The 24,672-nt window shown below is 36.0% G+C and overlaps 1 protein-coding gene across 3 annotated transcripts in view; it reads right to left on the reverse strand.

Moving 5' to 3' along the window:
* Nucleotides 1-24,672, reverse strand: part of FLT1 (fms related receptor tyrosine kinase 1) — a 120,910-nt gene that overhangs the window by 37,205 nt on the left and 59,033 nt on the right. For all 3 annotated transcript variants that reach the window (XM_087966325.1, XM_026675044.2, XM_087966326.1), the window contains exons 11-15: nt 23,593-23,707; nt 16,401-16,509; nt 12,201-12,491; nt 6,184-6,330; nt 4,642-4,773 (exon numbers count right to left, since the gene is read on the reverse strand). In XM_087966325.1, the coding sequence (XP_087822451.1) occupies nt 4,642-4,773; nt 6,184-6,330; nt 12,201-12,491; nt 16,401-16,509; nt 23,593-23,707 (794 nt within the window). The remainder of the gene's footprint in view (nt 1-4,641; nt 4,774-6,183; nt 6,331-12,200; nt 12,492-16,400; nt 16,510-23,592; nt 23,708-24,672) is intronic.

The following is a 24,672-nucleotide window of genomic DNA, read 5'->3' on the forward strand; positions in this document are numbered from 1 at the left end:
GAGAAAAAAAACCCTAATCCTTTCCCTTTTTTCTCTCCTTTGCTGCTTCAAAATCTTCTTTGGGAACAATGGTATTTAGTTTAAATTCCAGGGTACCTTACGTTATTGCTTTTTCAGTTTAACCCAGTCGACCAAAACTTTCTCTTCTTATCTTCCTCCTGCACATTCTTTTTCGGTTCAGTTCTTCTTTGAGGTGGCCATTTCTGGCCACCACTGCAACCGCCTTCGGGAAAGGGAGTAATGGCCAGCTGGGAAAGAGAGATGAGGCTCTCCTCGACCCTGCTGGCAGTCTCTCCCCTCTTCACCACCTCTACGGGGTGGCTTAGCCCCAAAACCAGCTGGCTCGTGGCGCTCCAGTGGTGAGCACAGATCGAGACTGCGCACGATCGCGGATTTCGGTCTGTTGCCGAAGAGACTCAAACCGGAATCTTACTGGCTTTCATTCCTAAGGTGGGCCTAGAACTCACAGTCTCCTGGTTCCTAGGCCAGCACCTTAATCACGACTCCAAACTGGTTCTGATCCCAGCTACATATCTCAAAAGCTATAATCCTTAGATAAGATGTTCTCTGTGATCGTGGTCTGATTGGATTCTGCATGATCAAGTGCCACAAGAACATGTACAAATGAATGATTGAAGAGGTGGGAAAAGAGAGGAGAAAGAAAGAAAAATAGTAGAATCTAAATCGAAGAAAAAATAATTATTATAACATAATTCTCTTTATACATCCCCAGTAAAATATTTATTTCAATTCTTGGAATTGTATCCAGGGGTGGGATTCTACCAGTTCACACCTATTTGCTAGAACCGGTTGTTAACATTCTAAGCAGTTTGGAGTACCAGTTCTTAGAAGAAATTACTGGACTAATCCTGTAAGGAAGGCAGGAGAGAAACATTCTGGTGTTGCTTACAGAAACTGCCTCTCCATTAACCCTTATTACATTCTTGGCAGGACTAGACTTCCTGTCTCAAGGCCGTCTCTGGAGTCATTTTTCCACTCCTTTGCTGGTACTTTGCTTGTGTGGAGTGACCATTCAAAGTTACAATGGCACTGAAAAAAGTGACTTAAACCATTTTTCACACTTACGACTGCTGCAGCATCTCCACAGTCATGAGAGGCCAGGCGAGGAGATGCATGCCTCGATGTGAGTGATATTGAGTTGGCCATGCCCAGCCAATAACATGACCACCAAGCCATGCCCACCAACTTAGCCATGCCCACAGAACCGGTTGTTAAAAAATTTGAATCCCACCCCTGATTGTATCCCAATCATATATGCAATTTCTGTAAAACCTCCTGTAACTCTGACTCAACATCTGCTGAGCAAACTGTGGAACAGGCAGATCTGGAATATGATTTTCCAGGAATGTGTCTTGCTGTTCAGCCTTCCAGTCCACTGTCATTCTTGGCAAAAGAAAGAGGGAATGATTAATGTTTTCCTTGTGGGGTTCTTGACTAGTCCAGAAGTCTATAATGCCTATTTTAAGTGACTTTATGAAGGGGCAGTCACATTCTTGGTTTCCTTCAACTGTTTCTTTTCCTAAGGCAGCCTCTTCATAGTATTAACCAGATTCCTACTTATAATCATTTCTGATATACTGTAGTTCTTATCAGAGTGTGTGAAAAAAGTCAGACTTGAACAAATGTTTACTAAACCTAACAATAGCCTATGGTAATTCAGAGTCACTTGAAAATGAATAGTAAAGTTTGGTCTTGTAATGCTAGTCCCATGCAGTACATTGAAAGACATAGAAAGTTATATTTAGGAAGTTCCTAGAAAGAATGAATTAAACTTTTATTAGGGTTAAAAATCAACAGCCAAAGAAGACAACACTGATACAAAAGCTAGATTGAGATGCACATTGTCAATTTCACATTTTTATGGGAATATCTCAAATGTTGATGGACTATCTCTTTCTTTTCCTTCCTTCCTTCCTTCCTTCCTTCCTTCCTTCCTTCCTTCCTTCCTTCCTTCCTTACTTACTTACTTACTTACTTACTTTTACTTACTTACTTATTTCTTTATTGGATAGATGTGTAAGCTGCCCATTTTAAAGCAGAACTCTGTCATTTTTTAAAAAGTTTTTTATTTAGAACTCTGTTCTCATTATCTCATATTGGGTTTTACATGCTGCACAGAATTTGGCTATGATGTATGCAATGTGTAAACTTCAATAAAATTATTATATATAAAAATAAATATTTAGTAGAAGATAGGAATAATATTTTTTTATAATCTGGCAGTAAAAATATAATGGGATCCCTATGTATGGATCCTTATTCTAGCCATCATTTATTCATTAATAATCTTATTTAGCCCAGCTTCCTGATTTTGTTCTATTTCAATATTTTTTCTTATCTCCTTTCCTCCCTTCCATCTCTCCCTTTCTCCCTTGTTCTTCCTTCCTTCCTTCCTTCCTTCCTTCCTTCCTTCCTTCCTTCCTTCCTTCCTTCCTTCCTTCCTTCCTTTCTTTCTTTTTTTCTTTTCCACTTGGATTCCATTCAGTAATAACATTTTTTTTTTTTTTTGCAAAAGAGTTTTAATATTGGCAGTTTTATTTTTGATCCCTTTCTTAATGGTCCCTAACATGAAAGTGATTAAATTAAGTTTATAAATAATTAATAGATGGAGCATCACTTCCATGTGTTCCAATCTGATACTCTAGAAATATTCCAAGATTAGGACACTTAACTGTTGAAAGCACTTGCTGAATCCTGCTCTGTCATCATCCCTTTTCGATACAAAAATAGTAGTCAGTAAGGAAATAAAAAGAGCAGACGGTTTCCTTCCTCTCTGAATCACAAACTATTTTTTCCCCCACAAATCTGTCAAACATAGGGACAATACATTGATACGATCTCATTGAAGCTCCTGGTCTTACTCCTCCTTAAAAAATATATGTACTGCCTTGGCAGTCACATAGACAGACAATTCATTAGCTTATTGTATGCTTGTTATATGACCTAATCAGACTTAAAACACAGAGCTACACTATACGTAAATTACTGGAGCAATGAATGATTTCAGAAGCAACAGCAACATCAGGTTTTGTTTGCTTGGGCTAAGAACCCTGGAGATTATTGTATATAATTGTTTTATGGTTTTATTGTGTTATTTAAAAAGAATATAACTGGAAATAAAAGGACATCTAGATAAGTTACAGTCTACTTCTCACAGTAGATTTTGAGAGGGGGAAAATTGATTTTCTCAAATATCAGGCACACATAGAAAAAATGATTTTTCCAAAATTATATGGTTTTATTTAGATAATTAAAATAATTACGAGAAGGAGTGATATACATTAACATAAACATGAAATACAGTGTTGATACATTGCTTTCACCTATTCTTTTAGGAAATGAGTAAACAGTTAGATGAGAACCATGGTATAAAAGTGAGATTATCCAGTAAACTGTTTTATTTACTATGTTCCATGTTACAGCCTACCTTTAATTTGTTTGAAAATAAGCTTAGCTAGACAGAGAATACTAATAGATTAGATAGATGATAGATGATAGACAGAGAGACAGACAGATGATAGATGATAAATGGATGGGTGGGTGGGTTGGTGGGTGGGTGGATGGATGGATAGATAGATGATAGATAGATAGATAGATAGATAGATAGATAGATAGATAGATAGATAGATAGATAGATATAAACATTTTCCTGTGTAATCATGCCCAACTCTAGGCCATGGTGCTAATCACCATTTCACTGGAAGCCAGCATTGTCTGAAGACATTTCCCATAGTCATGTGGCCAAAGGCACATGGAATACTGTTACCTTCCCACCAAAGTGTTGTGTGTGTGTGTAGATAGATGATAGAAAAATAGATAGATAGATAGATAGATAGATAGATAGATAGATAGATGGATGGATGGATGGATGGATGGATGGATGTGGATGTGGATGTGGATGTGGATGTGGATGTGGATGTGGATGTGGATGATGTAGATGAAGATGAAGATGATGTAGATGTAGATGTAAGGCTCCTAATCACTGGGTGGAAGGTGTTCCACAAGATATGACTTTGAGGCCCAAGAATTTGGCATGATTTGCTGGATGGGATTTGGAGCATGCCTTAATGGGATTTGGAGCATGCCCTCCCTGATAGACCCAGTGTGGTACATAAAAACAAGGCTGGATAGATAGTCCCACAAATAGTCTGGTCCTGTGCCATGTAGGGTGGTAACTCAGCACCATGTGTTGGACCTTTCAGCCTACTCAGAGGTCACAATTCTCAAACAAGACTATCAGTTTTAATGAATGAAAGAAGAAAGCAGAAATAAATAACTCCAGGATGAATCAAATAGGTCACTCAGTTTATAGTCTGGAACAGGAAGTGAAGCAAGCAATGAGGCTAAATATACATACCCCTTCTATTCTGACTCTTGTTTGTTGGAATGCAACAAAACTTATTTTCAGGTCAATATAAACACTTTCTGATTAAGTGTTTCCCGTTAGCTGTCCCGTTGACCTATTGCATTTCCTTTGTTAAAGCTTTGTTCAACAGAAATAAAAGTAGCATGTCCTAGATAAGATGCCCCTTACCTGTTTTTCTGTGAGGAACAAGAACTGCTTTATAAAGATCAGTTGAGAATTTTAGGAAAGATCAAGCAGGAAAAAGGTTTCATTACCTTGTATTGTAACATAGGCTGAACTTGTCACCATTCCTTTCAGATTAGTGGCTATACATTGATAGGATCCAGCATCACTCTCTTGTACTCTTTCAATCAAGAGACTCTGATTTCCTGGCCCTAATATTATACCTGCAGAATTGGAACGATTCAAAATGAGTAGCTCATAAACACGGAGCATAACTTGTGAAAGAAAATCCTATTATGATGGATATTGCAGTTATAAACTAGCCCCGAAGTTGTGATACGCCCTGCAAAACAAAGACATTGCAATGTTTACTTGGGATATGGAAGTAATGGATGTTATCGCAGGCAATTACAAGAGCTGGAAAGCACAATTGGGATTAGTGAGGAACAATTTTTTTTTTTAAAAAAAAAGAAGAAATGAGGTTCCTCCTTTTTTTTCTACAAAAGAAATACACAGTTGACAGATGTAAAGCTCTGAATCTAGAATATGGTTTTCCAAGGAAGGTCTTTTTGAACTAGAAAACAACCACCAATCCTTTGTGCATGAGGATTTTGACATCATCCCTGCCAACAATATTCCTATCCATTGAATATAATTTTTGAGAAATTGTCACAAATAAATTTGCCCAGGATGAGAGGCAGATGTCTGCTGATAAATGTTCTTGGATGTTTGGAACTGAAATGTCATAGTTTCTCCTTACAGTAATAATGATATTGTATCTCTTGTACTGAGTTTTAATCAGATTGCGTTAGTTATTATCCTTTATCTATGGTGGCATGTTCAAATGTGGGTTTTTATTCAGTGAAGTATTAAACCAGGTTGACAATTATGTTAAATATGTATGCAAATACTAATGTGAATTATGTTCTTTTGTATAATTAATGAAATATGTTTATTTCATAAATAATAATGAAGTAGTTGATGACTTTTGATGACTGATGGCTATTAAGTAGAATTTGGGCACCTGATTGAGTTCTGCATTGGAAAAGACTTTAGCCAACCAAATTATTTTGAGATGAATTCCAAGCATTTATCTATGACCTCCCTGTGAATAAAACATTTTTTGTTTATGATTGACTTGTTTCTCCTATAGGTATGTTTTTATGCAAAAACATGTTTAACAAACATTACTGAAATGACAGAGGCTTTGGCACTCTTTACCTTCTTGGACTATGTCCTAAAAACTTTACCTTATATTGGAGCAAAGCAATGAAAGAGTATTCATGTGACTATTCCAGCACAAGGGTACAATTTAAGAAGGTTTCAAGTTAGTAAATCGCTTGAAACATGTAATGTGCTGGCAGATTATCTCTATCTTTCTCTCTCTCCTTCTCCCTCTCCCTCTCTCACACGTGCACATCCTAGAAAACTAGAATCTGAAATAAAGACTAACCTAACCCTTGAGTCAAGGACAGGCTAATGAACAAGAGGTTTCTGAATTGATCTAGAAGCAGTTCAATTTTGTAATCAGTAGCTCAATATTGCAGGAGAAGTTGGTTGAACTATTTCACGTGAAACAGAAAAATACAAGGAATCTTAAGTAGAAACAAAAAATCAATGGGTGCTGCACTCACCTGGCTCTTGATGTATCTGTTTGTTGTTTTTATACCATGATACCTGGGGCTCTGGCACACCATGTACAGAACACTGCAGGCTAAGAGAGTAGCTGGTGTTGACCACCTGATCAGTGGCATTCCGAAGGAGATAGGGGGCTTCCTGAGCTACAAAACATATTAACAAAACAATTAGTACATTCCTAATGCCATGGCATCGTGTTCTGTTTCATCCCAATTGCCTGTTCTACATTGTGGTTGTTTTCCAATTTGCCTTTTACATGCTTATACAAGGATCTCAGGTTTTTTTTTTTTTAATAGAAAAGCACCATTGTCATATCAGTAGAAGAAAATGATATGTATAGAACAGAGAATACAAGACTTATTGCTGCTATGTGCTTATTTTTATTGCATGTATGAAAAAGTGTAATCTAACTGTGTAATCTTCTGCATATGTATTGAGAAATTAATCACTTACCCTCAATGCTAGATTCAATATTTTTCCGTGACCATATAATCTTGAGAATATATTCCACTGAAGAATTTGAGATTAGATTCTACATATTCATCCATAAGCTAGGACTGTATTTTTAGGACAGGACAGCATGGATAGTATGGGATGGGATGGATAGGATAGGACAGGACAGGACAGGATGGATAGTATGGGATGGATAGGGTAGGACAGGACAGGATGGATAGGAAGGATAGGATGGGACAGGATGAGGTGGGATGGGATAGGATAGGATGCCTAAATGCATTTACTTTCACTTGTAATCATTTATTAATAGGAATAAAACGCACTATGACAAATGAGCATAGTGGAAGATTTGGCAAGTGTTTTTACACCAATTTAACAGTAAATTCTCCATAAAAAATGGAAAATTAATAACGGAAGTAAAAGCAAAATGCCACAATGATCATGATAAAAAAAATCAAAGAAATGCATAATTGGAAATGCAACACTATACTGTTAACCACTGTCAGTGCAATCATATTGCTAATTACTGTGTAACACATTTGTATCCCAAGTGAAGTGTGATGATCTTATAAAGGGTCGTGAATGATTTTATAACTTGTGGATTGGTACAACTGATCCAATAATAATATTAAATCAGCTTTACATGGAACAGCTTACAGCCTGGGATGATACCTCTAAGAGCATCAAACAACATCTGCCTATCCCAGGTTCTTGGGAAAGACTTGATGGGTAGATTAAAAAAATATCATATGTGTCTAAGTATGAATGTGTGTGCATGGAATATAATTCAAGTTTTTCTTTAAAGAATACATATATCAACTATAACACCTGATATATTCAGAATAACACCTTGAAGTTCTTCTAGTCCAACCGCCTGCTTAAGCACGAAACCCTATACCATTTCAGACAAATGGTTGTCCAATGCTAATACAATCTTTATAAAGTTAAATTCGCTTCTTCGAATGAATTGTCATTGTTCACCATGTAGGATGTTTTAACCAGCAGTCACAATAAAGGATTCAACATTTCAAATGTTACATTTATTTCCCTGATTATCATGAAGTTTCAGGCACCTTTGGATGTTCTCATCCTGCCACCAAACCACACAACTTGGATACCCTATTCCTGTTCCATTATCTTTGTATGATCCTGTATCCTCTTTGCATACAGATAGGTGATTTCTGAATCATGCAACGGAAAAATAAAGAAGAAATAGATGGCTCTGAATTGTCATTTTGGCTACCTCTTTCAAATGACCCTGTTACAAAACTTTCAAGTAAGAGTTTTTAGTGTAACAATGAGGAATGCTTGTTGGTAGAGTAAAATGTTTCTCAGACTGTTTTCATGTTGACAGTGTTATGTTCCAACGTGATGGGATCAAGGTCAGCATCTGAATTGTTCTTACAATGGACACTTCCTCTTTTTGTAGGAAATTCAGACTCTTACCAAGAGCCGATAGCTTATTCTGTCCCTTATTACAGCAAACCAAGTATTTATGAGAACTATATCTGTATACTCTCTTAAAAGCTTAATTTACTACTTATTCACAAAAATGTTGAAAATTAACACTGAAAATGTGGCTTCTTAAAAAGACCTCTGTTACTTGAACAAAATCTCTATTTCTCTACATTAAACTAAGAACTGGTTGCTGCTGTGCAACCAGCCAGCAGTTTCTTTTAACGTACATTATATGTTTGTTTACATAGCATATCTTTAAATGCTGAAGACCTTCTGAATAGTATAGTAAAAATACCGAATGGTATCTTCTATTTATATTTCTATGAAAGGTGATTGGTGTACAAACTATTGAATCATTTTGTTATATTAGTTAATTATAAAAAATAAAGGATTTTTAAATTTTATCTGATGTCTCCTAATTACCAGTGATACATTATTTTATTTTTATTTTTATTTCCTCAATAAGCTATATATAAAATCATGTTTTGAAAATATGTCCATGACAAAAGGATATGAATTTTGCCACCTATATGAATTTTGTATTCTGCAGGATTACTATACATAACAGTGCAATTGAGGCAAGTAGAATGAGTTGGAAAAAAGAGTCACACAATCTAGATGCTTTTTTGATTAAATTTAATTTGTTTACAGCCATACACATATCAAGAAACAATTCCTTACTTTAAATTTGGTTGCATCACTCTCCATATTACTTTTAGTAAGGCTGTCACCGTAACTAGCTGGTTTTGAAATAATTGGTTAAAGCAAAAATTTGATGTTTCCCTGATTCTTACATGTACATTTTATGATTTTAAGTTTAGGAATTTTCCAAAAGATCTCTAGGTATTTTCCCTTGACAACTGTACTGTACTAATCTCTCTTTGATTTCAGTTGCAACCAGTCTGGCTATTCTGTACACAGTCAACAATGAACTACTTCTGGACTAAAGAAATTACTTGTAAACTGTAGCTCCTCTGATACCAGAAACATGAAAGGGAACTCAGGCATGGTACAAAGTCCTCCGTTACAACAATACAGTTGGTCCCATGCCTTCAGTAGCAGACAGAGAAAAAGAAGTAACCCTGAGACAGAAAAGAAATTCTCTCCCCATAAACATGATCACAAATAAAATGTTATTTTATGTTAAACACTTCTGCCCTCCCATCTTTTTTGTATTTTCGATTTTTTTTAAATATTGCATTATGAAGAGACATATGATCAGCTTCATTTTAAATTGGCAAAAACACATTTGAAATTTAACATGCAGAGTTTCTCCAATCACATAGGCAATGCTAAATTGTTCAGAGAAGACCAAAATGTGCATGTTCCAGTACATGTGCACAATTTACTATTGGTCATGGAGAGTTGGGGGAGTTTAAAAGAGGCTTGTCTAAACTCTTTGCCTTCAGTGGCATCACTGTGGAATACAGAGATTGCATTATATTATAAATTTCAACGTAAGCAACAATGCAGGAAAAACATGTAGCTATCTTTGTAATTCATAGCTCTTTTTATGAATTGTCCAGCTAAAAAAAGCCAGAAACAGTATCTCTTATGTCTGCAATGTCCTATGGAGCATTTTTGAATTCATAGCATTAAGTCAGTATTAAGCTCTAAACTAATAGCACTAATAAGCGTATGTGCCTGTTTTTCAATTCATCTTGTAAACTGTATAAATAATTTTTGGGGTGAATCTTACTCTCTACACTTAAACGCTACTCTGTTCTCTAGCTCTACTAAAGCAAAATAGGTTTTTGTATACAATCCCCTAAATTCCAATTTTCAGGTTTCTGCTAATTTGTCTTTGGGGAACTCCATCTATAAAATTTACAATCATGTTAGGGCTGCTCTTTCTTTCTTTCTTTCTTTCTTTCTTTCTTTCTTTCTTTCTTTCTTTCTTTCTTTCTTTCTTTCTTTCTTTCTTTCTTTCTTTCTTTCTTTCTTTCTTTTTCTCTCTCTGTCTCTCTCTCTGTCTCTGTCTTTCTCTCTTTCTCTGTCTTTCTCTCTTTCTCTCTCTTTGTCTCTCTCTCTCTCTCTCTCTTTCTCTCTCCTCCTCCTCCTCCTCCTCCTCCTCCTCCTCCTCCTCCTCCTTTCCTCCTCCTCCTCCTCCTCCTCCTCCTCCTCCTCCTCCTCCTCCTCCTCCTCCTCCTCCTCCTCCTCCTCCTCCTCCTCCTCCTCCTCCTCTATAATATGGTAAAATAAGCTGTGCTATCACTGCAGTTACCACGGATAAGATTGGCTTTCATCATATTAAAAATAGTTACCAAGTTCTCTTTTACAGGAACATAAATTGTTTCTGGATAATACTGGAAAAAAATGCTTTATAAAAGGTAGGATATAGGCAAAATTTCAAAAGAGGAACCATTACTCTTTCCTTCAGTCTGACAACTTCCAGGTAGCTAATTGTTTTCATTCCGTTTTGGACTTTACAAAACTGGTATGATGGGGAAATGCTATTGTTTACCCCAACCGCTTGACAAAAGCAATTCCCACGTGAATGACCAGCTTGGCTGTGGTACTCAGCCCTGCTACCTTAAAGAAGGAAATGGGTGGGTGAGTTCTCAGGCACAAAAAACCATCATGTTGACACCCCCCCCCCGTTTTAATAGCAAAGGCAGTTTTGTTTCCATTTTTGCTCTTGCTATTGTCATTCCCACGTTTGACTAAAATTTCTATATAATAATTAATCATAAATGAACACCTATCCAAAATATAATAGGTACACATGGTAAAAAAATAAAGTTATCAGATCTATTCAAAATAGTAGACTCTTTTCTTCTATAGATTTTATATTACAAAGGAAATCTTGAAATAAATCACAAAAGAGACTGACAAGAAACATTTAAAAGTAATGATAGATTGTGTTTAATTCTCTATCAGTAGTTTAGTCATTTTAGAAATCTTATTACCATTTGGAAATGAAAAAAGAAATGATGTGTGTTTCTGTGCGTCTGTGTGCCTGTGTCAATATGTATGTGTGTGTGTGTTTCATACACATACATACTGTACATACACAGATACATACATATACTTGTAGCCTTAATTTTAAATACATTAAATATTTGCGGTGATGATGGAAACCTTATTAGTAAGGGTAAATGTGGTAGTTTTATTTATTAAGTTAGTTTTAACAGTTACATATTTCTTCATTATAATGTCAATGAAGACTTTTCCCATTCATGTCAACAAGTGTTTAACATAGTATGTGATTTATTTGAAAGGAAAGCAAAGGGAGACCCAATGGAAATCTCCCACAATCTATTTACTCAAAGAAAATGGGTCCAATTTTGATGGATTTATATAGTCTAATTCATGCAAACAATGTCTAATTTCAACATGTTATTTTTCATTTTAGATCCTCAGAGCTTTCCCTGAGAAAAGTTTTTTTTTAAAAAAATGAGTGTATTTAAGGTAGAAAAATGAATTCAAATAAATAAGCATAATAACTTGCTCAGCAGGCAATATTTATAAATCCACAAGGAGCAGATTAAAGTAAATAATACCATAGTCCAGTCAATCTCTCAAACTGAGCTGTGCTTATTCTGCACCAAAGTTAACTTATAAAACGTCCAAGGTTGACCAAAGGCAGCAGTCTTTCTATTTAAAAAAAATGTTTTCAGTTTATGCAGCTTTGACACTTTGGGAGGAGGCTGAATATCAAAGCCTGAAGAGGTTGGGTCCAAAGTTTTTCATTAGCACTTGGTGGGAGACTGCAAAGAACAATACAACATAACACACAAAATGCAATGCAGGGGGTGGGGAACTCTTCCAAATTCCAACTTCCACATCTTTGTCAAAGTAGAATAGGACTTTCTGAGCCAAATTGGAAGCCCAGGTTTAGGGACAAGGTGTTTTTTTTTGGTTTATTTTGGGATGGAGGCCTTTCTTTTCTCTCTCTTTTTTTGGCATTGTTACTCCTCCTTTGTCCAAACCTCCATATTTGGAAGTGTACAGTAGTGGTCAATCAAGATTATATCAGTGAAGTGTGTCACTTTTTAGTTAGTCCTTTATTGGCTTACATTGTGTTGTGTTGTACAATCATTCCTTGCGCTCTTAAATTTGTGGATCCGTGAGAAAACAGCCTTTTTGTTACAGCGCTCACCTCTGATGGCAACGTTTTTCTGTTGAAGCACATCTTTGCCAGTGTATATGTTTGTTGCTCGGCAGATGTAGGTGCCTGAATGTTCAAGCGAAATGTTCTTGACGATGAGAGGGAGCTCCGTGGAATATTCCTTCACAATGGCTTTTCTAATTCTTGTTTGGTTGTTAGCTGTCCTTGGTAAAAGCCAGGTGAGGTCTTTGTACAAGTATTTATTTGCTAGACATGACAACACCAGTGTTTGTCCTTCAACAGGTGCCTTCTTCAAGTTAATAGACAATCCATTTGGTATATCTGTCAAAAACCAAAGCATTATTTTAGTTCATAGGAAATCTTTAAAAAAAGATATAATTTCTAGGACATAGTCCAGGAAATTATATAACTGTATGGTATGGTTCTGCAACCCAACAGGACAGACACAGACTTCAGAGAGTAATTAGGACTGCAGAAAAAACAGTTACTACCAACTGTATACTGCTTGAGTCAAAAAGAGGGCTGAGAAAATATTTACAGATTCCTCACATCCTGGACATAAACTGTTTCAACTTCTACCCTCAAAACGACACTACAGAGCACTGCACATCAAAACAATTAGACATAAGGACAGTTTTCCCCCGAATGCCATCACTCTGCTAAACAAATAATTCCCTCAACACCGTCCAACAATTTACAAGGTCTGCACTACTATTACTATTAATCTTCTCATTACTCCTTATCACCCATCCCCTCCCACTTGTGATTGTATGACTGTAACTTTGTCACTTGTATCCTTACGATCTATATTGACTGTTTCCTAGTATGATTTGATTGCTTTTTGTACCCTATGACTATTATTAAGTGTTGTACCTAATGATTCTTGACTCTTGATGAATGTATCTTTTCTTTTATGTACACCCAGAGTATTTGCACCAAGACAAATTCCTTGTGTGTCCAATCACACTTGGCCAATAAAGAATTCTAATCTAATTCTAATCCTTCCTGGAGCTGAAATGAAATGGTGGTGGGTGGGATTATTGAGTGAATGGAGGACATAATGGGAACACTTTTATGATGCATGGATTATTTTCACAGAAATTAACTTGATGAAACACATAGAGTGGTATTTGATGAATATTTGTTATGATCAAAGAATCAATATGTAAAGGTCTTAAAATATAGGCTTATTTTATTTCTGACAAAGCATGTGGGTTTTCCGCTTTTCTTATCACTCTTCTTGTCACTAGGTATCTAGTCCTGATTAAGGCAAAGTTTGAATACCCTGATTTTGAAGGAGACCAATTAATGCTTTACACTGCCACTAGTCATTCTTTTCTGTTACATATAAATTTAATATCAAAAATTACAATCCTTTTCTGGTCACAGAAAAGTTTCTTGGAACCTGAATTGCAATATAAAGTTGTGGGGAAAAAAAGCTAAAGTTTCTACTACTAAGTTTGTAAAATTTTACAAAAATGTGAAATTACAATGTCAAAAACCAAGTTCAGAAGTACTTCGATGCCAGTGAGCAGCATTCCCCTGTTACTGGGAACAGCAGTTGGAAAGTGTTAATATATTTTATGCTGCCCTGCATAAATTGTATCTATTTAGTCTTTATGGAAACACACAAGAGTAAAAAAATAAATTTGTCTGTATCAGAAGTAATCCTTGATAATACTTCTGAAGATGCAATCTGAATTCTACTATTGTAATTTAATCAATTCTTATGGTTTAATAGAGGGCCAGGCAACATATTTTTCTGGGGGGAGGTTTATGATGCTCAAACATTTTTGAACTACTTTAATATGTCAATACGGAAGTTACCTGGTTTTGAAAACTACCAGCCTCTTCCATGGTGACCATTGATAGAGGGTTAAGAGCAGTATTATCAAAACATTTTGGGAGGGTCAGTTCGCTTTTTCTAAAAGAAGTGTCACTTCTAATCCACCTTTGGCATATCATGCATTTGATAATATCATTTTTGAAATGATATATTACATCATTGAAAATGGTGAGTATGAAATAGGCACAATAAACGAATTAATTTTGTTAGAAAGAAAGGAGAAAAAAAGAGATACTTTCTAATATGCATTTACTAAAAAAAAAATACTTTTTTTAAGCACCTCACAGTATTAAAACCTGAGACTAATTGAATAGTGAGCGGCTGGAGTAATGTAAAAGAGTTATATTTACTTTAGTGATTTGAAACTTCCTGTGGAAATCGCTCCCAGGTTTCCTGATGGAAGATTTTGTTTATCTTTGCCAAGCACCATCAGGAATCTCAAAATAAAATGCCTTTAGTGACACTGGTCAGCCGGGAGATAAGGCTACACTGTTCCTGTCTCACCCTCAGTAATTGCAAACCCACCCAGGGTCCTGCTGTGTGCCAGCAAAACAGCCCAACAAATAGGGGAAGGATCAGAGTGAAAGGGTGGAGTGTATGGAAGATAGAGAACGAACCACTCAACATTTCGAGATAGCTAAGGCAGCCACGGTAACTTTGATTATTAAGTCCCTAAAACGAAATCTACTTAAAACAAAAACTTCAGATTCATGAAGGCTAATCTGAATAGACAGCAGGGGCAGAAAAAACCCTAATCACAGAAAAAAATATATTAAAACAGGACTAAGCTATGGTCAATTGATGTCTTTTTCAACTTTGTCTGCTCCTTTGCCTTTGATTGGTTCTGCTTCCTTTCCCTTTTTAAAATCTAGAGGAGATAATTAATTATTGGAGGGTTTTTCTATGTCAAATTCATAATCAAACTAATTGAAAAATAGTAGCTTAGGGATCCACAGTGATCTATAATCAACCCTCATTGGGTGAAGCATATCATCTTGGTGTGATGCCCTGCATTTTGACTCATAGACAGCAAAAAAAACCTCCACATTTTTTTTTCTACAACTATACTTTCTTGTTCAGTCTGAAAAAGATATACCCTGAAAGAAGAAGGGAAATTGTATAACTTCTTATGAATAACTCATAGTGTCTTTGCCTCTACTTAACTACAAGGTGGCCAAAGGATTGGCTGAATATCTTGTCTTTCATACATTGCATAATATTTCTGCAGAAAATGGAAATCTCCTTGCATTTTTGCTTTCCATTAAATCTTAGGGACCCCTCTGTATTTTATTGTAGCAAGACAATTGCTAACACCAAGAAGAATTCCACCTTTTGAAAAATTAAGGGACAAAATCTCCCGGAAGAACTGATGGACAATATTCACCCAGGATTTCTCCTCATAAATGTGGCGGGAAATTGGGAAAGGCCAATTGTGCCCACCTTTGAGTTCACTAACATTTCAATCTAATTAATTGACAGTATAGAGTAGCAAAGTCTCAAAAGAGAATGGCCTTTTTAACCGCTCCCCCATATGTTCCTGTCCCCACCTTAGCATTCTCTCTGGTTTTGCCAGACTTAAAATGAAAACAAACTTAAAAGTTGTTGAAAAGCTAACAGACCTCTAGCAATCAGTCTAGCCCCAAAGTATCTATTTTGAATACACTGAAAGGAAATCCTTTTTAGCATCCTGGCCTTTTGTTCACAGCCATCAGCATTTTGAATTGGCATTAGTTTAAAGATTTTTTTGTTGTTGTTCTTCTTGTTCCCTAGTAAATCAGAACATTTAGGGTTTTTTTTTCCAACTGATTGGGAGAAGAAAATGCTAGCTAATTACACTAGCTTAAGCTTGAACAATTTCACACAGATGCTTTTCTCATACCATACTTTTTCTTAAGCCCATAGCAAGACCTACTTGAGTCTGAAAATGATTTAAAAAACTTTCCTTTCTTGGCAGGACCACAGGGTCCCATGGTTTACTTTCCTTCTGTTCGTGTGAATCCAGCACGCATGTTATGTCAGAGTAAACCAAGCCATGACGGATAAATAGACAAAATGTTTATAGTCATTTAGTACTCATAGTTTTCATTATATTTTAGAGTTTAAGGATCCATTTGTTAAGTCATTAAGGTGAACAAATGTAGCATGGGAAAACTTTTACAATAATATTTTAAGATGCCATGAGATGCTTTGAAATGGCAGCAACTTCTTTGATAACTGCATTCAAGAGGGATGCCTAATTATATTAGCTGTTGATTATATTTACAAGCCAAAACATTAGCACTAATATAAAATGTTGTTGCATCTATCATAGCTAATCATTAATCACAAAATGGCAAAAAAACCTAAATGTCATATGAATTAGTGGAACATGAAATCTACTTCACCTGTTACAAAGTAACTGATGTCTCTTTTGTCCTTTCCCAGTTTATTGGATGCTATGCAGCTGTAGGTTCCAGATGTTCTGGATTCAGCCACAACCAAGATGCTAGCGGTCTGCGAAAGGAACAATAATTTTATGTTTATACATTTGAATTATTTTTCACAGATCCAGCTAAACAATATCTCTAATGTGATTCAGTTATATATTTTTAAAATGATTTTATTAAAGCTTACAAATACTGTGCAAGGATAAAAGTAGAGAATAGTGCACAATGATTAAAAAAAATAAACAAAAAATGTAAGAAGATACATAAAACATCATTCTCCCCTCTCCTCAGAACAGTATAAACAATTTCAGTAACTGGTTCAATTGCAGCGTTGATTCAATCAAATGCAAATTTCATTGTAGAAAAAGCCTATGAAGGTAATTGGACAATTAAGAGGAAAGCCGTTTTCCCAAGTGACTTTTATATTATCATAGTAATTTCCTTTTGAATATATCAAATTAGAATGTTTTATCTCATGCTTAAGATGCTACAACCAGTGAGGTGTGGTACAATGAAGGCCCTGAGTCAGAAAGAAAAATTGGCAAGGAAATTTCCAGGAAAACCTGGCTCCCATTTGGAGAATGAAGAAGCAGCTAAGATAAAGAAGAGATTCTTGCCTTTCTTACTTACAAATCAAATACTAAATACAGTTGCAAGGCGATTATTAATAACTTTGCATGTGGCAAGTTAAAAAATAACAGTAAGAAATTTGGCATTCAGATTATTTTATAAGCAAAATAGAACCTATTTTTAGCACAGATTGCCATTTCATTGTTGAAAATGATGCCCAGTGCTTACATTTAGTGAATGTTCAGAGATAAAGAAGATTCTGGAGAAGAAACACATGTCTGAAAAATGAAGCCACTGAGGATAAACAGTTTTGGGGAGAGGGAATCATTGTATGATTTTGATAATTTTCAGAGACTAAAATGCACAAAATACACTTCATACTGATACATACATACGGATCAGGGCTCTCCAACTTTGGTGACTTTAAGCCTAGTGGACTTCAACTCCACCAGGCTAAAAGTCACCAAGGTTGAAGTTCCCTGGTCTAGATATTCCCTTAATGAGTAGTCTCACTTTTGTTCTGAAGGTCTGCTTACAAAGCAAAATTTAACTTTGCTGTGATTAATAACAGGGAAAGAAGCAACAATGGAAGCTGTCATTGTTTTACACAAACATCACATTCATAAACAAACCACACTTTTGTCTGATGTTTTAGCCTTCTCCTCTACCATCCTCAACAGTAGCCTGCCAACATTTTACAATGCATCCTAAAAAAATTTCATTAGTCACCAATATGTGACTAAACACAACTGGTGTTTAGTTGCCAAAGATAAAGGATGATCTCTATATAACCGCTTTCTTCTGTTTTTTTTTTAACCATAACTTTTTTTTTAATAAAGAAAAGCTGATAATTAAACAAAGACAGGTTTCACTGACATAGTATTCATATGCATAATATTCTTTGACCCAAAAGACAAAGCATTCACAGCCATACAAGAAACACACATATCTCTTATGGCATATAAATAACACTGATTCTTGCCTGCACAAGTGTAATAGCAATATAGGAAGATTTTTATAATAAAAAACAATCGCATGAGATATCGTAGATACTTCTTCCTGATTAATGTCTTTTAATACATATCTTGATATAACTCACAATTGAAAAGATGCTTATTATGCTTTTGCAAATCAGCCTGTAACTCTGATATCTAATCAGCAGAGATAGTAAGGGGATACATTTAATATATTTCATATCCCACATAAATAACTTTCAGGCAGGGACTAAGAGTTACAGAAGTGATTTTCTGCAACTTGCATGAAAATGTTTAAATTAGTATTTCCTCTATTTTAAGCTTTGAACAAGGAAACTTTTCTAACCCTGCTTTTCTATCCTTTTAACCCTGCTAAAGGATCTCAGAAAGTTTCAAAATTAAGAAAACAAAAATATTTCCATGGAGCCACTCATGTTAATAAAGATTAATTAAGTATTCCTATTTCAATAAGTTTCTCTGTTTAGATGTAACTCAAGGATCTTCAAACTTGGCAGCTTTAAGACTTGCAGACTTCAACTCCCAGAATTCCTGAGCTAACATGACTGGAGGAAGAATTCTGGGAGTTGAAGTCCATAAGTCTTAAAGCTGTCAAGTTTGAAGACCCTTGATGTAACTAGATAGAATAAAATTGCACTGATAAAATTATTAACCTGGCCAACTATAACCAGCTGAAGAGTATAAAAATATAATGGAAAATTCTATCTGATTCTATCTATGAGATGCTAAAGTATTAGGACAAATTCCTCCTATCTTTTGCCATTATAATGAGAAAAAAAACATGTACTAATACTGCAGAAATATAAATCGAAAAGTAGCCCAGCTCAAAACAAAAACATTAAAATACTTTGTTGATTAATTATGTACCCTCAAATTGTTGTCACTTTTCAGTGACCACATAGATATATTTTCTCTATGACTCTTTTTTTTCCAGAAGAAATTTATTTTGTGGATGTTTTTATTATTTTAATGTTCTTAAATTGTTTTATAATTTAAGAATTGTAAGCTGCCCAGAGTCACTTCACTGAGTTGCGTGACTATAGAAATTGAATAAATAAAATAAATAAAACTGTTGTCTTATGGCAACATGTGCTAAGTTATCTCCTAGCAGCTTATTTATTTCAGCCCGTGACAAATAATTTTCTCAATTAATGTGGCAAGAGGAACTTAGCTTTGACAGGATGGGATGATTTGAACTCATACTGGAGGCAATCGAAAATCTTTTGGTGATTAATGATGGCTATAAATTAACTTATACAGTACATCACAATAAAACATTCAATGTTCAAAATTAAGGCTTGCAAATATTAAAAAATAATAAAACACCAAACAACAGTACAATAGCAAAAATGACAGGATCGGTCACTTTTCTCAGGACCTCAGAAACAAGTCAAGTTTTAATTGCATATAGAAACCAACAATAAGACGATCAGTTTCAGAGGGACATAGGTGGCTCCATTGAGGAGTATTGCCTGAGACCCTCACTCCACTAGCCATTTGTCCAAAATTGTTCAGATTCAGTTGAATTATTAAGAATTTTGGTGCAAATCTATAAAAAAATTTGTTGCTTACACCTGGAAATCAGAGGGTGAAGACTGGGGAACGGAACAATAGTCTTCAGATCAGACATGGCCATTATGTATATAAACATAAAATACCACCTGGCTTCAAGGCCACCAAATGCCGTCTCAGTATCCTTTAATTTAGAAAGGTGAGCAAACTGAGTCTTAATCTTACACCACAAGGGTTTCTATTTATTCATTTCAGGGGTGGGATTCTATCGGTTCTGTCTGGCTCTGTAGAGCCGGTAGCTCTGAAGAGCAGCAGACATAGAACCGGTTCTGTGTCTGCAGCTGTTTTGGTCCACCCACCTGCCTGGGTTCTTACCTGACCTTTATTTCCTGCTTTTTCAACCTCAGCTGCTTTGCGTGGCACGGCTGCGGTTGAAAAGCAAGAAAAAAGGGCTTTTTCAAATGCTGCGCACCTGCTGTCCAGGGAGCAAGCTGACGACGTTTTACACACACATGCAGCGTGTGTCAGCAAAACGTAAATCATCGAACTGGTAGTTACACCAGTCGGATCCCACCCCTGAATCATTTCCTTACCAGGTCATTCCAATCCAAACCAGTATTGGAGCAGCAAGTTCCCATATCTACAGTTTGAGTTAAATCCAATATCTAACCCCTAATAATCTAAAATGTAAAACCAGAACATGCAGTATTATTAATTATGTGCATGAGAATGGTTACTTATCCAAAGAGATAGCCAAAATAGTCCTGTCTGAGGCTTGGTGAAACAACCAAATCTTCAATGACTTTCTGAAGATCAGACGTGCCAGCCATTTACAGTATCTCTTTTCACTGACAGTCAGCAATCACCTGTTTTGTATGGCTTCTTTTTTGGTCTATAGTAAAGTTTCTAGAGACAGGTTGACATATTTTCTGTTAATCTTTTTCTAGCCCACAAATTAAGCTATCAAGTGCCAGGAGATCTGTAATTTACTGACAGGTCCTTTTTAGGAAATAGGAATGTATGGAGGTAAGCAGTCGTACAAATACTCTAGGTCAAGACAGGCAAGATTTTGTATCATGGGGAATATCTTGAGCTGAGCAAAGAAAGCGGTTAGTAACTAAAGGAGCTGTTCAACATGTGGTGATTTAGCACTTCCTAAGAAACACTATTCGCTATCTCAGTACTGCTGTATTTTCAGTTCTTTGTAATTTCCAAGCCATCTTCAAGATCTGCCCCACAAATAGCACATTTAAGTAATCCAGCACTAAGGATTATAGAATAACGGAGTTGGAAGGGACCTTGGAGGTCTTCTAGTCCAACCCTGTGCTCAGGCAAGAAACCCTATACCATTTCAGACAAATGGTTATCCAATCTCTTCTTTAAAACATCTTTACAACTTCTGGAGGCAAGTTGTTCCACTGATTAATTGTTCTAAATGTCAGGAAATTTCTCCTTATTTCTAGGTTGCCTCTCTCCATGATTATGCTTTGCCCGATGTCAGACTTCTGTTCAGAGGAGAAGGCAACACATTTTCATTTTCTTGTGATCGGTGTACAATATCAATGCCCCATCAAAAAGGATTCCCATGCTTTGTATAAGTGATTTTTAAAGAGAAGTGCAATCTCTCCAGATCAGACATATGTCTTAAGTCTTGAAATCCAATTCCTAATTATCTAGGAAACCACTATCACTAGGCGCATCACTTTTTCCGAATTAACTTGCCTGGTTGCATGCATAAACTCATTTAAAATGGACAGGGAAAAAGAACTCATATTGATTTATATTGTTCTCTGTGCAATTTCTACAAGGGCAAAATATCTGCCTGTCTCCCTTCCAGGTTTCCAGCTTCCATTCATCCAGCAAGTCACAAATACACACACATTTCTCATCTACTTGCTTGTTAATCAAACACTGCACTTCTGTCTGAAATCATGAAATATATATTTTTTCACATTTGCTTCATCCTGGCAAAGATTTTGTATTTTGTTTACATCATTTTCCAGATCTTCTCTTTTGTTAAATGTCTTGCAAACATTTTCATTAGCTACCAGAACCAGACATTGGATGAAGGCCACTAAAATAATATCATATTCCTTAATACTTTATTCAGTAAACAAAGGAATTATACATTGGCTTCAGATGTTGTGGGTTTGAATTTTTTGGAGATTACAGTGGTAAATGGATTTTTGATCATTTATTTTATTTAAGAGCTGTGGTGGTACAGTAATTAGAATGCAGTACTGCAGGTTAACTCACTGCTCACTCCAGGAGTTCAATTCTGAATGGTTCAAGGTTGACTCAGACTTCCATCCATCCGAAGTTGGTAAAATGAGGACCCAGATTGTTGGGGACAATATGCTGACCCTGTAAACCTCTTAGAGAGGGCTGTAAAGCACTGTGAAGTGGTATATAAGTCTAAGGGCTATTCCTATTGCTATTATGACATAACATTTTGTCCTGCTTATTCTTAAGAGTATGTCAAACTGAGACTTTAAACATTTCCATTCTTTATTGTGAATAGTCACTTAATGCAAGCAAAAGTTTAGTTGTGATTGGAGTAAATTTATTGCCATACATGTAGTCCTCAATTTACAACTGTAATGGAGCCTGCCTGTTACAGTCAGAAGTCATGGTGGTTGTAGAGCAGGTTATCAGAAAACATCATAAATTGTGGTCATTGCAAGATGCTGCAAACAGATATAAATGGGGTTGGTTGCAGAGTGCCTAGAAGGGGACCATGTGGGGTGGGGTGTGTGTGAATCTGTCAGAGATTTGGAATCAGATTGGAAGTTCCTCGGGTTGAGGGGGGCAGGCTGTTGTAACTTCAAACTAAGCAAGCAGTCATAAGTTAAGGATTACTTGTTTACCTGATGCAAGGAAGTTGCATCAGTTATGTATTTTTACTACATTGCACACAGAGATACTGAGGCAGAGGTGGTATTAACAGATTTAACAGATAATCAGAGTTGGAAGGGACCTTGTAGGTCATCTAGTCCAACCCCCCCTCCCAAGCAGGAGACCCTACACCATTTCTGACAAATGGCAGTCCAATCTCTTCTTGAAAGTCTCAGGTGACGGTGCTCCCACAACTTCTGAGGGCAAGCTGTTCCATTGGTTGATTGTTCTCACTGTCAGAAAGTTTCTCCTTATTTCCAGGTTAAATCTCTCCTGTACAGTTTCCATCCATTATTCCTTGTCTGGCCTTCGGGTGCTTTAGAAAATAGCTTGACCCCTTCCTCTCTGCGGCAGCCCCTCAAATATTGGAAGACCTCTATCATGTCTCCCCTGGTCCTTCTCTTTACTAGATTAGCCAAGCCCAGTTCCTGCAACCGTTCGTTGTATGTTTTAGCCTCTAGTCCCCTAATCATCCTGGTTGCTCCTTTCTGTACTTTCTCTAGAGTCTCAACGTCTTTTTTATAATGTGATGAACAAAGCTGGATGCAGTACTCTAAGTGTGGTCTTACAAAGGCAGTATTCAGCAGGTTCTGACCAGTTTTGGAGAACCAGTAGCGGAAATTTTGAGTACTTCAGAGAACTGGCAAATACCACCTCTGACTGGCCCCGCCCTCATCTATTCTCTGCCCCCCAAGTCCCAGCTGAAAGGCTGGGTCTTCTTTTGTTGCCCTGCACAGGAGAACGGAGCTGGAAAGCAGGTTAGTACGGTGGGGAGGTCATGGGGATTTTGCAGTACCCTTCCCCCAGGAGTGGGGAGGGAGTGGAGATTTTACATTATCATTCCTCTGCCACGCCCACTAAGCCATGCCCACCAAGCCACACCACACCCACCAAGCCACGCCCACAGAACCGGTAGTAAAAAAAAATTGAATCCCCCACTGTAACTGAGGGCCTGATTTTGAACAGGTGCGATCCATGTTCTGTATTGAGCTAGACGCTCTTGCAGCATGACAGTGTTATCAGTCAGATTTACAACATAGAGGAATTATATCATAATTATAATAAGATTAAAAATTGGCAGTGGCTTTCACCATTATAGTCTCATAAACAACCATTCAACTTTAGCAGGAACTCATAAAAAGGATGTTCAAAGTTTAATTTCCCTCTCCAAAATGTCATACCTTTTTCTTCCCCTCTATTAAAGCTGTTCTTTGTGTAATGCTTTGGATTCTGTTTCCTGTAGTGCTTTCAGATGTCAAAACTAGTGGATTTTCTGAACTGGAGCAAAAGTCATACCTGTGGCAGGACAAATAAGAATGAAGCAACAATTTTATAAAATAGAGCACCAAAAATAGTAAGGCATTCCCATCAACAAATTCTGTTTCAAATTTAAATCAAGCTTTCATTACTAAGTTTCCTATTATAAGCCTGTACCCATTGCCTCGCAATGGAAACTTGAATACAGTTAGTTATTTCAAAGTAAACTCGTGGTTTTCCATTAATTATAGGTAGCAAATTAAATCAAAACATTTTATAAAGACGTGGAGGTAAAGGACAAAATGCCCTGCAGAAAACATACAGACATATTTAAAAATATAAAAAGTATAGCTTGTAATCAAGTAATTCCTAAATCTTTAAGCTGATTTGAACACAACTGAATTTTAACACAAACATAACTTTTAACCACTTAGTACAAACACTATTCCTCAGATTATATTTTTATTTTTTAAAAAAATTAAACTTCAAAATCTAGGTTTCAATCAAGTTTTAAGAAAGAAAGCTTTTCAAATGGAATCTTTCAATATGAAAGTTAAGAACTAATTTGTATGTATAAAAAGTAAATTTTGAAATATCTCTTCTATATTGTAGTCCATTACACCCACATTGCAAATTTTTTTGTTAATATAGAAAATATATTTAATCACCCACATATAATTTGGCCTTTGGTACTGAAATATTTGGTACTTGATGGTACATAAGTGATCAATTTAAAGCCAATTAATAGAATGATAATGTATTTCATGCAGCTTACAAAATTTGGGGAAAATTTTCCAAATAAAAATATGTAAATTTAAATGAAGCATTCTTTTTCTTTAAGGCATCTTTAAAGTATTACAAAAATCACAAATGTTATAATGTATCAATTGAAACTCTTGAACTCCTTTTATTATATAATTAACCAACTCTTAATCAAAACATTGAAGTGTATTCCTTTGATAGAAATAATTTTGCAAAACCTAATTTGACACTTATGGAAATAA

Source organism: Notechis scutatus, chromosome 5 (genome assembly GCF_049901735.1).
Source record: "Notechis scutatus isolate UNSWTSFEM ecotype Mainland chromosome 5, rNotScu1.2, whole genome shotgun sequence".
NCBI lineage: Eukaryota > Metazoa > Chordata > Lepidosauria > Squamata > Elapidae > Notechis > Notechis scutatus.